Source organism: Copadichromis virginalis, linkage group LG2 (genome assembly GCF_057382275.1).
Source record: "Copadichromis virginalis isolate Kocher_CV1m ecotype Utaka linkage group LG2, C_Virginalis_male_GT1.1, whole genome shotgun sequence".
NCBI classification, from domain to species: Eukaryota; Metazoa; Chordata; class Actinopteri; order Cichliformes; family Cichlidae; genus Copadichromis; species Copadichromis virginalis.
This window is the reverse complement of record NC_140619.1, coordinates 33,275,916-33,294,549: the sequence shown is the minus strand read 5'-3', so window position 1 is coordinate 33,294,549 and position 18,634 is coordinate 33,275,916. Positions and strand designations below refer to the sequence as shown.

Sequence of the window (18,634 nt, the reverse complement as noted above, 5' to 3'; positions counted from 1 at the left end):
TTTAAGTAGGGCTGGTAGTGTTAGTACTAAGAATATCATCCCATCACTAAAATGTCATGTGGTACCATCACATGCTTTTGTTGCTGAATTTTAGTAATAAGAGTGGGATACATTCAAGAATGGCTATCTTTAAAATGGATTTCCTTAATGTACGTGATGTGAAGTTGCATACTCTGTAATGGAGAAATCTGAAACTGGGAGGAAAAACTCAGTAGCTGCAGCAGTAGACTTTATTTTCAGGGGCAAAAGTTGAACAGCTGTGAAATCCGTTCATCTGAGTTTCAGAGTAAACAACCCTTCAACTTCTGTTCAAACTAGCATGGCTTTCCTGGAAGTTGTAGCCTCTTCATCTCAGTATCTGAATACATTGATTTTCTATTGAATTCTGCGTGCCCTGTTTGTGTTTATGAAGTCTGACAAACAGCATGTGATTTGTGAAATTGTGAAATGCATGGATCTCTGGGGTACTGCAGCACAAGTTTGTGTTTGCTATTTATGGCTGCGCAGAGTTGGAGTTTTTTTACCCCTTGACAATTTGAGAAAGTAACTTATTACTCACTCTTTATTTTTCCAAAGTCAAAACCAGCACGACCGCTAATGACAGCGAAATAATAATAGTTAGGTTGCATGCAGATTGGAATCTGGCAGAGTGAAAAAACAGTTTGTCCAAGAAGCATTTTCCTTCAGACGGACTGGCAGCCAGTCACAGCAGCTTGTGTGCAGCTACACATGTTGTGGCTTCCCTGGTACGCAAACTAGACTTGCATAGTTGAAATGAGGAGACATGTCTCTGGCCCACAACCATCATCACGGATCAGATTTCACTGTTGTGAACACGGCATTGTTACCAGTGCTTCCTTATAAACAAGAGACTGTGGTCTTTCCAGGTGTTTTGTGTCACAACAACCGATTTTATGTGAGGTGGAGGGTCCTGATCAATATGTCTGACATGCATTCTTCATTTAATAGGTAACAGGAGGGAGGTGCAGTTTATTGACTCGGAGGGCATTTATACTATGTAAAAAGGAGTTTGGAGACAGGTGTCTATTGACTTCTTTTATACAAGAAAATTAGAGTCAGATCCATGCAAATATGAATCCCTGTGCATTTCAGCCAAAAGAGGCATCATGATGGATCCACTACAGCAGGAAGTGGTGCCATAATTTAACCACACTTGTGCTAATGGCTGGTGCTCTGTAGAGGAAAAATTATATTTGGCGGAGTCAGCATACCAAAGAGTGCAGGAGCTGAAAAAAGCCTGAAGTTGATTACACCTTTGGCTTCATTTACCATAAGGTTTAGAAACACTATGTTCTGGGAATAATGTGTTCATTTAGGAAAATTAGGGCAAATTAACCATGAAGATTTATGTATTCATACCTCACTGCATCAAATCCATAAAGACCTAACCCTTATAATAAATCATATTTTGTCATAAAAAAAATACTGTATGTCAAACATTAATCTCTTGAAGGTAATAATCTTACCAGTCTACTTGTAGAACATGTTCTGGTTCTTTTATTTATTGACCACATTTCAAAATCTTTTTTAGGCTTCCAACGGAATTTCTAACGAAAGGAAGAAAACTAGTCCAAATCAAAACATCAGTGATTCCACACTACTTCCCTTGGAGTTCATTTTAATATTAAAAGCCTGGGAATAACCTTAGGTGTGGAAGTAATCCTTAGACTGCTTGAACCCAGGCGGCCCAGAGACGAGCTTGTGTTGGATTACCAGTGTTATGCAATACAACAAAAAAAGAACATCTGTTCCAGATGGAAATTCGGGGGTGGCGTTGGGATATGTCAGATCTGCCTCAGTGTGGTCGGGGTTGCATGCAAGGGGATAATTTAGACGGACTGCTTTTCATGCGAACGTATACAACTTGTCAGCATATTTAGCACGACAACTTTAAAGTCAGAGTTTAATGAAAAATACGTCAGATTTGGAGTCCGTGTCATACTGCTATGCAGTCTCATGCCCTGCACATTTTTGTAATACAAACAAAGAGTCGCTCTGCTTTTTCCAGAAGAAGCAGTTCAGAAGAGTTGAAAATTGTTGACGACAGATGGTTATGTAAAAGAGAAAAAAAAAATGCTGTTTTGCTTCTGCACTTCTGAAAACTGTAGCGTGAAGGATGAAAGACTTTATTTATATCTCAGCTTTTTTTGTGTGTGTGTTTGATAGACCTTTGACCTTCTTGAAGCAGGTTTAACTGTTCATGTCTGAAGCAGGGTGGACAAAAACAATAATGTACAAGTTAATTTTGACATTTCTATTATTCAGTGTGTCTGCACAGTTATTATACCACTGCTTAGATTGATCCTTTCCCTGCTCTCTGATCATGACTTTGTGTCAGCATATGAAGTTCTCCCATACATTGGTAAATTGACACAGGAGACTGAACCACCTCAAATGTACAAAGTCCAACCATGCAGACAAACAAGCTGCGACAGCCCCTGCCTAACTACCAGTGTGTGGTGATGTGGCTAATAAGTCTCCCCTTGTGTTCCTGAAGGTACATAATAATGCTAGGCTGATATAATCATCTGATTTCGTGCACCTAGTCTGAGGATTCAAGAAGACTAAAACCAATCCAACTAAGCTCTCCTTCCTCACCCACATGCATCTGTATGTTCCTCTGTTGTTTTTTGGGGTTTTGTAATATATCCTCCACAACACCCTACATTTCACCATGTTTAAATGGCCACATTTACACATGCAGGTAATACTTCTGCTAAACATGTGCTATTTTTTTCTTTGCTTTATATTATCACGATTAAGGGTTAAATTTATCGTCCACCATTGCCCGTTTCTGTTTTGTCATGGCCTTGGATCCAGGTCATGACATAGGTATTTCAGATCAGAGACACCGGCTAGTGTTGGTTATGCTTTGAGTCATGTGAATGAATGTAGCTATGTTTGTTCTCTCTCACTTAATTTGTACTATTATACAGACATGAGACGTGTGTCTGGGTGGACTCAACAGAAATCTTCAATATTAAATTATCAATATTAAATATGTGGTCAGAGTGGACAATGGTGGGTCTTTGAAAATGTGATAAACATGTTATTTATTTATCAAATCCAAATTTGGATCACAAACCTCTGAAAAATTTCCTTTTTTTTTCTGGGAATTCCTTAATGAACGAGGATATTTCAATTTGCAGACCTGATTATGGGATTAAACGCTCACTAAAATTCTGTGATTCACTTGGTTTGTTTTCAAGTTTTTTCTTTTCATCATTTTTTTTAAGTTTAAATTTTTTCAATGTTTTTGTTATATAACAAAAGAAAATGAACACATTGTAAACATGCATTTCTGCTGTTTAGATCTTGACTGTGGAAGTGCTCTGGCAACTTCTTGTTTTTTTGCATGGGGGCATCAGCTGCTGTTCTACCTGATCAAAGCCACTTTAGGAATGCAGACAGGTCACGGCATCTTATTCATAAAGGTCCGAGGTCATGAACCATTCATCTGATTCATGGTCATACCCCAGTTCAGGGCACCACTGCACAGCAGGAGCCAGCACATGAAGCCCCAAAAAGTCATGCTTTAATATGTGACATGTGTCTGGTGGCAAAGAAAGAAAATGCTTGCATTATGTGATCAATACAGATAAGGTAGTCTGTAAAACTGACCAGGTCATGTGCTTTTATAATTATATGCACCAGTCATAAGATTTGTTAATTAGTGGCTAATCATAAAAAGCCTTAGCTGGAAATAAAATATTGATATAATAATCACTGATCTAAATGAATGAAATAAAACAGACAAGGAGAAATTCAGAACTTTTTTGTTTCTTTTCTTCTGAATACATTTTAAAACCAGTGGTTCTTAGTCCATTTTGTTAATGTCCACTGGATTTAGTGAATGTGAATCTGTGTACTGTGGTTTTTCACAGTGCAGCAGGTGGTAATCAAGTGCACTGACATGCACAGAGAAACAGATGAACATAGCGGCAAATGGGCTTTATGTGGAAATACAGTAGATGAAAATGTCTATGGTTGTTTTTCTTTGTTAAGTTTCATCAAGTCTTATTAGTATACACCACAAATATTGCTTGGTAAGTTCTTCAGAAGATTTTAAGATTTTGTATGTGTTGTAAACATCTGTCTTTCTCTGCTCAAGCTTTGGCCTATGGCAAGAGGGAGAGCCAGTGTGGAAAATCAACTCCAGACTGTACTGGAAATATGTAGATTTGTAGAATAAGGAGCTGGAAATAATATTCATAAATAATAAAAATACTGAATTATTAACCTCAAAAATGAGTGAATTATTTATATAGTCTTTGATTAGAACAGTTTAGTGTGTAGGTTTATTAGGGATCGCTTCCTACATCTCCGAGCCACTCAGCCTTGATATGAATACATAAACTTCAAAATATGTGTTTAGTGTACTGTGGGCTGCACAGTCAGAAATAGGGGTACGGAAGGAGTACATTACTGTGCCCCAAGGTACAAAAATGACATTAATACAGTCTAAGGACAAATATTGGACCTCGGGGGAACTATCTGTACCTTTTTTAGCGTCTGAAAGGTACATACATGTTCCTTAATTGTGAAAAGTACTTATTTGTACCCATTCTTTCAAAAGATAAAGTACAGGTTGATTAAGCTCTTTTTGATTAGAGGTTTTTTTTTAATTCTTTTTGACAGTAATTTATTTGCAACTGTATTGATTTAAGCATATATTTTAGTGTTTTTATTTTATTTTTTATTATTTTCATTGCTGTTGTTGTTTTTGTATTCCCTGAACCCCCCTTATTTTTAAGCTGCTTTAAGAACAACGAATTTATTTGAAAGAAAAAAAAGTAAAAATGCATTTAAACATTTTTTTAAGAGAGCGTTTTTTTTTTTAAGTATAAGTATTTGGATGAATTGCAAAAAAGCACCCTCGGAGTGCGAGTTGAGCCCATCCTCACAACATCAAACAAAAAGTAGAAGAAGAAACTCAACGAATAGCTGGTGGATTCTAGAACTTTCTTTAAATGCAGCAGGTGCCATTTTGTTTTATCAACGGACGGAGATGGATTACGAACTTGCAAGTCCTGGTGTGCTCTGTTCACTTTCAACCGAGGAACTCTTAACAAAAATACAAGAGTGGGGCTTAGATGTCACCGAAGCTGAAGCTCAGCGTTTCAGAGGTAAGTTTTATTTAAAGAAAAATGTAGCGTAATTACTAATTATTGGTTTAGCCTAGCTTAACGTATATTAGCAATTTAGCTAGTTTCGGCACTCTCTTAGCTCAAATTATGTCTTTTTACAAACGTTTTTACAAACGTTTCATGTGTAAAGTTGAGGTCACAGTTCTGAAAAATGAAAAATGTGTACACATAGTATTTGTATAAGTTTGAACTTATATATGTGGTTCGGCCACAGTCTATGGGTTCGGTAACCCCTGCGCAGCGGAACGGCGCGAAATTTGATTCCCTGGTAGCTGAATGCAGTTTACCGTTAGTGTATTAATGGTTTAATAAAATCACGTTTTTACATCCACTCCAAGGCCATTAACACACATGGGCGGCGTTTAAAGGAAATATCTTGACGCCGCACTTGTTTAAAATATAACAAGGGTGTCGCAGCTGGGGTTTGATAGTCCCGTTTTCAGCAATGTGGGAACTTTTTCAGCATGTAATCTGAGCTTGTAATACGGTCCTCCGGGTGTTATCGCTATAAGTAATCGGTCTGAAAGAACAGACGGCAGAAACTGTCGGAAATCTGGAGAAAGGAGTCACCTTAGTAGTGAATATTAACAAATTACAGCATTCTAGTCTTTTTTTTCTTCTTCCAAACTTGAAAGGGCACAAAAGCATGCTCAGACTCTGCTCTCCTGTGTCCAGTAGTCCCAAACAAACATCTAAATTTAAAAATGAAAACTTTGCATATCAAGAGGATTCACTCTAAAAATTTGGTTTATTTTATTTAATTTACTGATTTTTTTAATGAATATTTCTTTGAACTGAAAGAAGTTGTACAAAAGGTTTTAATGTGTGTGATATACGGTTTTTACCCATGTAAAAATGTGGTGTTAAATATTCTTACATGGAATTTAGAGTTTGTACTACCATTTATCTTGCAGACAATGAGGTTGATGGTGACACAGTTGACTGCGGTCTTACTGAGACTATGGTTGCATACCTTTTCCAAGGATCCTTCAAAAAGCAGGTTAAATTCAACCAATTTGTGTCAAGGATGAAGGAATCTTCAGTGACGCTGACTCTACAGACTGTCTCTCCAGAAGACTGGCAACCATCTACTTCGTCAACTTCAATAAGGTATTTTCTTATTTATAATGAAGTTAGTATGTCTGAAACATACATGTTGGCCATTATGCACTTTTAGGATTTAGTTAATATGATCATTTTTCCTACCATATGTATTGTTACTGTAGTGTTTTATACTTCAATTCATGCAATAAAAACAAACATTTAACTGTTTTCACAGCAATGAAAATACTTTGAGACTGCCAGCCTCTTTTGAAATTCCAAGATTTCCCAAAAATCTGCAACTAAAACTGGACAACAAAGAACCGTGCCATAAAAATCCAAGGGACAGACACACAATAATCAGAGTTCTATATGAAGCTGTGGCACAGTATACTATGTAAGTTAATCAGGGTAATGTTAGCTTGTTGCTTTAGAAAAAGCTGAATCTGTCATATTGAAAATAAACGCTACATTACTAAGAAACAATAACTGACACTTGATAAAGTTTGTTTGTCAGCAGTTGCTCTAACACTTATGTTTCTTCTGATATTACAGGTATCCTACAAATTCTGAATATGTGCAAGCTGTGAAGACGCTGGTAATGAAGTATCCTTTCCTCAAGGATCGTGAGGGAAATGGTTATGTAAGTTAAATTTAAAATTTGCATAAGGTTCCTTCAAGATTACAAAGTAAAAGTGAAGCTTTTTTCAATCTTGTTTTGTTAGTAAGACAATCTGTAGCCTCTCAGTAGGTTTGTATGAAGTATGTTTACTGATTCTTTGTTGGGTGTATTTTGTGTAGATTGTTTTTACAGTAACTTATGTTTCTGTTCAACAAGCACACATGGCATATGTCTTTGAGACGTAAATTCAAATCAGAGCGGGCACCACTAGTCGACAGTGAGGCAGTGAGGCGTTGTAAGGAGAAGTTTGGTTCTACGAGGAGAGGGCAGCCTAATAAATGTCAACGAACAAGTCAGAGAAATGTTTGTCAGGTTGGTGTGAGGGACATCTTGAGCTATAAAATGTTCTTGCCTCTGTTATTACATCTAAAACTAAGGATTAGGGATGCAACTGTACCCCTTTTTTCAAACCAAAACTATACCAATACTTGGATTAGAGCACTTGCTAATACAAAGTACCAGTGCTAATACTTCTACCTCACAAAATATTATTAATTAGAAGGCGCTAAAAGAGGGTGAACTAGATTTAAAAAAAAACAACATTTTAAATAGGACTCCAAAACTAAAATTTCAAGTTAACAATTAAGATTTTATGTGAAATTATTTCAGAGTTTCCATATTTTAAATATTGGTTCATGGTATCGGTTAACTTTAAACGATACGAGTTCTTTGTGATGCACAGATCGTGTCAGCTCTAATTGTATATTTAGTCTTATGTTGGGTTTCTAATCTGTTTTGACTTTCTCTTCTCACTCTTGCTTTCTTTCAAGGGACCATGCGTCCAAGGAGAGGATTTATTATCCATCGACGCCCACTTAAAGGTCTTACAGTGCCAATATCAGAAGATGCAACCAGATACCATGGTGGTTCATAACCGTATGCAGCAAACGTTTGCTTGGCGGCAAAAAGAAATTGCAGATGGTATGCCTGTGGAGGATGTGTTGAAGAAGTACCCCTTCTTAGGGATGCCTACTGGTGTAAGTCAGAAAGCTGAACTGAACTTGGAAATAGCTGTCACATTTAACATGTTTATAGTAGTAAATTTTATTTGCCCTTGACCTTGCTTTCTTCATCTGTCCCTCTTTCCTTTTTTTGTATGTTCATGTAACTTCTTACAGTATTGTTGTTAAATTCTATAAAAAAATAATTATGCAGCACCATACATAATTAATATCAACTTTAGATTATTTCATTTTCATACACTGTTATTTTGTACTGAAAATTAATTTTTTACTTGTAGCTGTGCAACGAACTCGGGTGGATCCAACCAACAACGGGTAATGTAAGCCAGCGATTTCGTGAAGGGCTCTCATGTGTTGCAGCAAAGGTGATTGACGTTACACGAGGGAAAACCCCACTCTACCAGCTCTACCTTGATGCAAGAGAGGAGGCTCTCACTGATGACCTACCAGGTATTTGCTTTCAAGGCTTCCATTTTATATAATTTTTATAGGTAACTGGAAATGCCAGATAAAATGCATGGGTGATCTTGTGTTGTTTTTGGTTTTTTTTGGCAGATCTTGACACAAGGGCTGCACTTTTATTCCTGCCATACGTCTTCAAGGAGAAACTGGATCTCTTTGTCATACTTGGAGAGGTGTGTGTATTAAAATATTTAGTCTATATAAAAGGAAAACAAATGTATCTTTTGTTAAGAGACTAAGATATTGCTTTCCTCTACCTTCTCTTTTGACTTCAAAGGTTCATCCGAAAACCCCCTATCCAACTGTGCAGCTACTTCATGAAGACTGGAAACCAGTGTTCTCCAGAAGCGCTCCAAACATTGTGAAGTTGGATGGCAGTGAAGTGTGCAGAAGCTCGTGTATTTTTGAAGGAATCATCTCTTCTTTCTGCTTGTATTTTGTCTTCAACCTTGCTTATCCAAAACATCTGAAGAACACCCTGATTTTTCTCCAAAAGTACATTGTGAAAATAGATGAGGGTGAGGACCGGCCTCTGCCAATCACAGTCACCAGACAAATAAATCTTCTGTATTGACCACCATGCCTCAGCCATATCAGTGCTCCAAATGTGGCAGAAGAACCTTTAGTTTGACAAAGCTTATTCAGCACATAGGACTTATTCATTCCCATGATGCCAATTTTGATATAACCTGTGGACTCAGTGACTGCTGTTCTTCCTTCAAAAAATATGAATCTTTCAGACGACATGTGTATAGGAAACACAGAGAACAGGTGTTGTGTCCCCATAAAGACTTAGATGAAAATGAGCAGGAGGTAGTCAGTCCACACCCAAATGAATTTGCAAATGACATGACTGAAAATATTGAAACCCCTCCATCCTGGGATGAATTTTTGATAAATTTCAGAGACAATCTTTTCAAGTTCATTCTTAAGTGCAGAGAGAAAAATTCTTTACCAGTCTCTGTTCAGGAAGAAATTGTGGAAGATGTAAATTTTCTGATGTGTTTTTTCAAGGAGAACTACGATGCTTTTATAGCATATCATTTAGAGAAAATGGGTCTTGATGTGTCTTTGTGTCCAGAGCTTAAAAATGTCCTGCATTCAAATGAATTTTTTGAGAAGGCTTCAACAGCTATTCGATCTCCTTATTTGGTCAAAGAACATTGCAAATCAAAGCTCAACATGACAGAGCCTGTTCATTGCAAATTAAGAGACTCTGTGGGTCATACAGTTGGCTCGTATTCATATGTGCCTGTTGATAAGGTGCTAAAAAATTATCTTTCTCATGAAGACATACAAGATCACATTTTTTCAAGTGGCAATTTGGAAACTGATGAATTTCTAACAGATTACTCTGATGGAGAAATCTTCAGACATCATCAATTCTTCAAGGATAACCCAAATGCACTGCGACTCCATTTTTATGAGGATGAATTTGAAGTACTTAATCCTCTAGGATCTAAACGATCCAAACACAAACTTAGTGCATTTTATTACACTGTAGGCAATTTGGACAAAAGGTACACTTCTCAGCAGAGGCACATTCATCTAGCGTTATTGGTACGCTATTCTTTCGTTAAGCGGTGTGGTTGGCATGTTATCCTTAAACCTTTGCTTGATGATTTGGAAAAACTTTCCACTGATGGCTTTACTTTTACCATTGATAAAACTGAACACACTATTCATGCTGCTCTTGCAACTTTATCTTGTGATAATTTATCAGCTCACATGATTGGTGGTTTTTCTATGTCATTTAACACTGGTAGAATTTGTCGGTATTGCATGGCTTCTTATGAAGATATGAAACAATCCTTTGAGGAAGAAAGCTTTGTTTTAAGAACATCAGAGGTTCACCAGTATCATCTTGCACGAATCCAAGAATTTCCGGATGATAAAACAATATATGGTGTAAATAGTTCATGTCCTTTTGACAGACTGAGTTATTTCAGTGTTACGCAAGCTTTACCACCTGATGTAATGCATGATCTGTTGGAAGGTGTAGTTCCTCTAGTTATGAAACTAGTGATTTGTAAAGCCCACACTGAGAAGCATATTACAATTAGAGAGATCAATGAAGAATTGCAAAAAATGCCCATCGGTCAGAATGACAAAACAAACAAACCAGTACAGTTATCAGAGAGACTTCAGAGTGTTGGTATTGTTGGATCAGCATCTCAAAAGTGGTGCCTGTTCAGATTGCTGCCATTTCTGATGGCAGACCGTGTGCCACCTAATTGTAAATATTGGCATGTTTTTCTTCTATGTCGTGAAATAACAGAGATTGTAATGGCTAAAAAAGTGCGAAAAGAGAATATTTTATTGTTGAAGTTGCTTGTCCATGAGTTTCTCACAAAACTGAAAAGTGTATTTGGGGATGTAATTACACCAAAGTGTCATTATTTAATCCACTATGCAAGACTGATTGAAATGTTCGGCCCTCTACGTTTGTTATGGTGTATGAGATTTGAAAGTAAGCACCAGTATTTCAAAACGTTGTCCCGCAATTGTAGAAATTTTATGAACATTGCTACAACTTTGAGCAACAGACATCAGTTCAGACAGTGCTGGGAGTTTTCTAACAAAAGTTTACTTGGTGAATTTGAAAATGTTTTTGGAAAAAGTGTGACTACACCATTTTTGTCATTACCACTGGAACTGCAACAAGCACTGACAGTCTATTGTGGCTTTTCTGAAGTTGATAGTGCTAAGAAAGCTTTCCAGCGTGTGTCAGAAGTAATTGTGAACAGTGTCAAATACTGTGTAAGAGATGTGTTTGTCATTGATGTACTGCTTTCAGAGAAGATTCCTCTGTTCTGGCAAATTAAGTACATATTTAATATTGACACAATGTGGGTCTTTTGTGGAAAAATTCTCATTCCTCTGTTATATGACAACCATTTTCATTCATACAGTGTTAGAGTTGATAGTGAATGGACGTTGCTAAAACCTGGACAGGAAATTGATGTTGCAGCTTATGACACATACTCTGTTGATAACAGTTTGTATGTAACAGTTAAGCAATGTATTTAAGAAGGTAATAAATGTGACAAGTATTTTTGACTTTGTATCTTCAATTTTTCAAATCCTGAGAGGAAAAATATAGGAAATCTGTGTGTAGATACTGAACCTTTAGAAAGACATTTTTGTACTCCTTTTAAGGGTTCTTTTTTGTACTTTATACTAAGGGTACAACTTTGCCCTTTAAAGTACAGGTTTGACGTGTAAAAGGTACAAATTACAAGGGTACAAATCAGTACCCACAGTTTAGGGTACAGAACGGTACCTTAGAGGGTACCACCCCAGTGACAAGCCATTGTACCCCTATAGGTACATTTCTGTACTTTAATTTCTGAGTGTGTGGTGTTGGCTGGGTGGCCATGGTTACAAGTTATGTCAGCACACACACACACACACACACACACACACACACGGGACACAGTTCATAATAATAACCATTAAACTGAAACCCCTGTTCACGCATAGAAGAAATGGAAAACCTTTATTTTTTCTAAAAAAGAGAAAGAAGCACAATAACAAGCTGTTGTTGTTTTTTCACTAGTAAATTTGCAGTTAATTTCATTGCTTCAAGAGTTCCTTGGAGTTGCATGAGGAATATGTTGTAAAAACGTTTCAGCCAATACATTTTACATATATTTATACACTGCACAGAAAATGAAAGGAACACTAGAACAGTTTTTAATTAGAGTTTTGGTGTGATTTTAAATCCAGGCCTCAAGGGGCTCAGGATTTTGGTTTCTGATGAACAATGTTACGTTATTTCATTTACTGTATTTCAGTAAAGCTTTTCAAGTTGACTATTTAATTCTTCAAGATCTGATGTGAGATTTAAATGTTCTCTTAAGTTTTTTGAGCAGCAGGGATTATAACATTCCATACAAGGAAAAACATCATTGATTGTACCAAAATACCAGGATCAAAGCCAAAGCAGCCATAACTGAATTTGTAATTAACACAATCAAATATTATCTGTGTAAATACCTATTAATAAAACAATAGAAACATCTAACATTAGGTTGTATAAACCAAATTGTGACAGATTAGTGCTGAAATACAATATGTCTATTCAACAGTTTGGTACATACTGCGCCACAGTGGCTTGAACAATGTGTAACTTTCACATTGTAACTTTGTCTGCTCTGCTTGGATTAGCAATCTGCTGCTTACAACAGAACTTAAAATGTTCTAAAAAAAATGAAAAGTATAAATAGGACACCGGGTCAGTGAGGTGCTTTTTCCTGACATGGCCGTCATGTGTTGCACTCAGTAATAACCTTTTGACATTTGAAATGGCAGGAAAAGCAGAGGTATGACAAATACAACTAATGTTAACGTCACTCCATTAACTGCACTTGGATTCGGTTCACATAAGTGATGTAAATACTTAAACATGTTTTTTAATCATACCAAGTGTCTCCTGTGGGATTTTCAGGCAAACAGAGAAGCAATTTTGAAATCTCTTAATGGCAGCTGTTTGTTAAATACAGTACAGTAAATTTTATAGTGTGCTGGGTAACAATAAATAGCTTCCTTGCAATTAAACCCCATTTTTTACCTCAAACCAGCGCAATTAAATGTGAATGTAGAAGTTACAGTTGTAGGAAAAAATGTAATTCTGTCTTGTGAATGATTACATGAAGTCTGGGAAAATGTTTGTGTTCTGGACAATAAACCTCGGTGCAATTTAAAAACCTTTACCGTTGTTACACTTTGTCACCGTCTCATATTTCCTCTGTTGGTCATAAAAACAATTTCATGATACAATAAAGGAATCAGTCGGGTAATGTGAGAAAAAATGGGGAATATCAGTGAACTCAAAAAAACTGCTTTAATACATCCTGTGTGTATCACAAAGCTCACATGAGATTTAGCTCAGAGCCCAGTTGTTTTTATGCTGTCCTGTTAGGTTATAAGACTGTGAGCACTTACAGTTTCCATCTGGTTTCTTAGAAATTCTCAAGGGAAATGTTGAAAGAAGAACCGGCTCACATAGATCAACATGTCTTTTTCAGATGTTTTAAAATTAGTTCCTACAATAAAAATTGGGACCTGCCATTTTTTGTGTGAACACTATTATGTGAGACAGAGAAAGTGACCCAGCAGAATAACGTCAGACTGCAGGTAACCAGAAATAAAAGTTTTAACTTTACAGTTTTTAGCCAGGTGTGTCTGACAAGTTAGGTAATTTGCATAGTGATGCCAAAACCTTGCACAATGTTGGAGAGTAGTGGCATGAAAAAACAGCAACAAATCAGCTGAAAATTGCTATATAATTATTAGTGGTAATAGTATAATGATAGGTTGGGCGCTACAGACACAATAGAGTATGCAATGTCTTAAAGATCACACTTGTCCTGTTCTGCTTCTGTACTGAGAGGGCACCTCTCTCGAGCTTCTGTTGGATTGCAGAACAGTGTGTTCTCTGATGGTTTATTACCTTCCTGTGGTTTTCTGGGGTTGTGAACTTTACGAGGATTAGTTTACAGCCATCTAACCTGTCCCCAGCTTTGGAGAGCTGCCGTGGATGAGAAAAGATTGTTAGTGTGCCAGATCTTTATGTTCTTCTATTGGCATCTGTAATACATAATTATGTTTTTTCTTAAATTACCAGTCAGCCCACCCTTTAGCTTGCTTTACTGCTGTACTGAATTCCAACAGCTAATCGCTACAGATGCTGCTTCTTCTCAGGCTCAACCTTAATTCAAGATTGTTATAAACAATCCAAATAAAAGGGTTCCTTGATTACAGGGAACAGGAGGCAGCCATGCTTGTTCTCCACAAAAAGGAAATAACAGCAGCCATGTAAAATATGCTGTAATCTATACTTAGAAATATACATTCATTCTCTCTCTTGCTTTCTCTCTCACACACACACAGTTCTGGTTCATAAACGGTCGTTAAAGCAGAATATTGCGACAGATGTTTGTGTTTGTGCAGATTATGACTGACAAGCTGTAAATGTATCATAATGCCTTTGAGCTACTTTTGGTGCCCACAGTTGGGGCAAGTGCACAACCACCTGTGGGGAGGTAAGAATGTTTATTGCATGACGTGTTGGTGAGTGATGCCTGAAGGTTGATGGCGGTCGTTGTGAAATTAGTTGCTAAAGACCCAGTCGCACAGGCCTAGAGACCATTGAGCCCCTGGTTAACCAGATCACTAAGGAAAAATGTTTATTGGCTAACCAGTTGGTGAGTGGTTGCTTGAGTCATTTGGTGAAACTGAACACCACCACCATCAAAAACCTCCTTATGATTGCTTTGTTTGGTAGCAGTTGCCCGTAGTTTGCAGGGCAGATGCCGACATGTCTTCACTCTCTCCGAGCAGTAGTGAAAACTGCAAAAAGTATAGCACAAGCCAGAAACAGATTTACCTTCAAAGTAAAGATTGTGCCTTTTGAAACATGTTGGCTACATGAGGCCTGGTGACCAAAGGAATCACAGGGAGGCTTTTGGTACAGGACCCTCTTTGTCACTCATTTCACTGACTAGCTGCTAGCAACCTTTATGGATCACTTAACAACCAGTTGGGGAATACACATTTTCCCTTGCAGTCAGCAATGGCCAAATGGTGCCAACAAACTTCTAGTACTTTGTGATCGGGGCCTTGACTGAACTTACATTAATGATTTGTATATAGGTGATCAAATAGAAGCCAACTCTGTAGATTAATAGGTTTTCATTTGTTGAGAGTGATGAATTGTCATAACATCACACATCTACAGCTGCACCCTTCTCTAGTAGTGATACACTACAGTTAGTTCATATAATGAAATACAGTGATTAAAGAATGACGATTAGTGTGTTTCCGTGTTCCCACTTTCAATTTGTAAAATGACGCTGTTATTACACAAAATGTTATGATGTCTGCTGCTCAGCCCCAAATGCACAGGTTTGTGCGAACAAATTTTATGCTTTATGTGGTGTTTCAAATGTTACTGCAGAGCAATGATGATTTTACTCACCGGTTGCTGGATGCCCTTATAAGCGAAATGAAAACGATAAACTATCATCTAATCAGGTGACCACACTGTGCTGCAGTATACCTAATACAAAATCAAAACATGCATTAGATAGTGCAGATGGTGCAATATTAAGCAAAGCCAAATGTCCAGGTGTAATGTTTTATATAACCTTTTTTTTCTTGTACTTAGTACTTAAGTAAATAGACCTTGAACTGCTTTGGATGGGCTGTTTGGTAACTGCATGAGCAAAAGGACAAAATCATACTCACCTGTTTTTTCCTGTGGTCTCTCCAAGTTGGAGAAGAAACGTAGAACACTGTCATTTTTTATTAGCGTTTGCAAACAAGCAAACTGAATGAAGTTTTCTTCACTTTAGTTCTTAATTTGGCCTAATTATTCTGGCCTTTCCAGACAAATTCCAGGAACCAGTCAAAAAGAAAACCTTCTAGCATGAAAAATAAACTATAAGGGCTTTCTTGGGCATACATTTCCTCCAATCCAAATGTCCTTGAAAAGGCACCCAAACAAACACAGCCAGATGCACATGACTCTGCCTGTGGCACATTCTTGTTTTATGCATGGGCTTTTTTTATGCTGGAGCTGGAGGAGAAAAATATTTTAGTTGCAAACACAAAAAAGTCTGTTTGTAAATGCACAACCTGATTACTCTGACACACACATATTGAGGCTTTAGGGTTAATCAGTGGTTACATAATGTGTAAAACTGTCCAACACAGCAAATTCTTCACAGCCTTTGATAACATGAAGATACTATAATGACAAGGTAACTAGTTAACACAGTTTGCATCAAGGGGTATGTTTGTGGCTTCCTCCAAAAATCCACAGATATGCAGTTAGCGGGGTTAGGTTAACTGGTTATTCTAAATTGACTGTATTGATTGTATTTGAATGCAAATGATTGTTTGTCTCTTTGTGTTAGCCCTGCAACACACTGGTGACCTGTCCAGGTTGCACCCTACCTCTTGCCCTAAATTAGACATTGAATTACATAACTAGACGAAAACAGATGGAGGGTGTATGTTTCTAAACTTCATTCAAGACAACCTCTTTAGATTTGTTATCTCAAATAGCTGACTAATTTAAAACCTGCAATCTAGTGTCATTTTCTCTCATGGGGTGGCACTACATTTAGTTTGAAAGGATGGGTTTTGTGTTTCTCTAATCCTTATTCTCCATCTGTTTTGTCAAAAGACATTTTCAGTGTGTGGGGTTTATGCATTTCAGGAATCTTGCAAATACCTTCCTTTGTTATGTGCTTGCCATCAGGATGTTTTTGTGAGCATGCAGGTTTATGCTGGGACCTGCATGCTAAATCAAGTTTACGCTGTGTACTACTTGGATTATTTCCCAAATGGCTGTAAAAATACTCATTTAAATGATCGTTTTAGAGTTGCAATTGTGTTTCAGTGTTGTATTTTATTCATTAGAGATGTATGGAAATGCTAGTGAATTTGTAAAAACTACGAGTTTAGCTTTTGCTATTTTTCGTTGAATATGCACAGTTGTTGAAATTGCTAGCTGTGTGGGATTTATCATTTTCCGATAGAGTGACTCTAAAACTTGCCATGTCAGTTGTTGCCACAGTCTAAAGGTACATGACAAACAGTGGCAGGCCATACTTTGCCCTCTATATTTAGGTTGCACATTTCCATGTGAGACAAATGTGCAGTTAAGAGCAAACAAAACTTCTGACATACATCTGCACAGACAGTCAGGCGCATGCACACAAAAAAACAGATCCTGACATTTGATGTAATCGACTTTATGCCTTGTCCTTATGATAACACAGTGTAAGATATGTGTAAGTGTATTCCACTCCCTGTTTGTACCGAGCATGTTGGCTGCATAGATGCGTTGAGTGCAGCAGACATAGTACCAAAGTATCACCTCAGCATGCTGAATGATTAATAGGTTTGCAATATTTACTAATGTAATTATCATTTCCAGCAACACTTCCAACTGCCTCCCCTAAAATGTAAAACCTCACATGTCCAGTATAGTAGGTTACCCACTCAAAACTGCCAATTTAAAAATGCCACTGCTGTATAATTACAATTAAACATAAGAATACATATATCACAGCAAATATTAACACCACAGATATGCAGCTAAACTTCAAACACTCCACAGCTGTACGATTGCATTTATGACACCCGACTGACGTCAGGATATCCCAAGACAGACTTGTGACCAGAAAAGAAAAGAGAGGCAGATAAACAGCAGTCTGTTGAAACACAAGAGAAACAACAATAATGTGATTCATGGTTAGCATGTAACCGCACGCATGCAGAAAGTGCAAGCTGGCATGAAACACTTCTTCACACGTTTCTGAATAGGAAACATAACAGATATAGGGAGAATGTGTCAGCACTTTGTGTAAAACTAGTCATTTGAAAGTGAGATGATATTCATTGCCATTAAGATAAGCCTTCTTTCCAATAGATAGTATTAGGCTTGCTTCTGTGCACTAAAACCATATCCTGCAAAACAGAATTAGAACAATAAGTTAACAAGTAAACCTGAAAAGGTCACTGGTCCAGTTCAGTCTGTGTCACAAAATATAACTTTCCAAGAGTATTAGTCTTGACTTTTCTCTCGTCAAATAAATTCAGGTTTAACTAGTGCAAACCTGTTCTTTTGTTGTTTATATGCCGTAATTGGAATGAGATTATATACAATTGATATCTTTGGTAAGGCTCTCTCCCATATTTGATTAAGCTGATGAAACAGAACCCAAGGGAGGCTGGAATTGTTGATTGAGCCTTTCCTTTCCTGTTTTCTTATTTCAGTTCACCCAGTTTCTTCCCTCCCAGAAAAGCTGATAAATACAGATGTGCTTAAGGTCTCCTCCTCCCATTTCCTGCTGCCAAAAAGTATGCCTTTAGAAGGGTATTTTTTTTCTACACCGTAGAAGCCCTACGTAGTCAGTTGAAGTCCAGACAGAAACAGTTTCGGGGGAAGGGTATTCAAATCAGTAAGTTCTACGGAGCCAATGAAAAGCTAGCGTGTGGTAAGGCCAAGCCCATGTTGCATAACCCTTGTGCAGACAGACTGCAGAACAGAGACTGTCTAGCTCTACAGACTCAACAGTCTTCACACGCAACCCATCCCAGACCAACCAAGAAGGTTTATGTGTACATACACAATGTGTGTGTTTAGGTGTGTATAACTAGGTTTGCTTGCATGGATTTGTTTGCTTTTATTTCCTGACAGAACTGGGTCACAGCACATAAGTATAACTTTTTTGATGAGGCTGCCAGCTTAATATATACTTATTATAGATAATAATTATTTCTGAGTTCTGCAGGAGACTATT

At 37.3% G+C, this 18,634-nt stretch overlaps 1 protein-coding gene across 2 annotated transcripts; it reads left to right on the top strand.

Annotated features, from left to right (window-relative positions):
* The first annotated feature begins 4,876 nt into the window (after nt 1–4,876).
* On the top strand, nt 4,877–11,375 carry LOC146717782 (sterile alpha motif domain-containing protein 3-like). Of its 2 annotated transcripts, XM_085430924.1 has the most exons (9): nt 4,877–5,147; nt 6,083–6,278; nt 6,448–6,606; nt 6,765–6,852; nt 7,048–7,203; nt 7,662–7,868; nt 8,132–8,303; nt 8,409–8,488; nt 8,593–11,375. In XM_085430924.1, the coding sequence occupies exons 1-9, from the start codon at nt 4,877–4,879 to the stop codon at nt 8,887–8,889; spliced, it is 1,626 nt and encodes a 541-aa protein (XP_085287050.1). In that variant the 3' UTR covers nt 8,890–11,375. The 2 variants fall into 2 exon arrangements, with proteins under 2 accessions (XP_085287050.1, XP_085287057.1); XM_085430931.1 differs by lacking the exon at nt 7,048–7,203.
* Nucleotides 11,376–18,634: the final 7,259 nt, after the last annotated feature.

Excerpts from the sequence above, each read along its gene's own strand:
- LOC146717782 (XM_085430924.1), top strand. The coding sequence starts at position 4,877 with ATGAATTGCAAAAAAGCACCCTCGGAGTGCGAGTTGAGCCCATCCTCA. Across the intron at positions 6,279-6,447 it reads ACTTCGTCAACTTCAATAAG|CAATGAAAATACTTTGAGAC; the intron begins GTATTTTCTTAT and ends CTGTTTTCACAG. Across the intron at positions 6,853-7,047 it reads ATCGTGAGGGAAATGGTTAT|CACACATGGCATATGTCTTT; the intron begins GTAAGTTAAATT and ends CTGTTCAACAAG.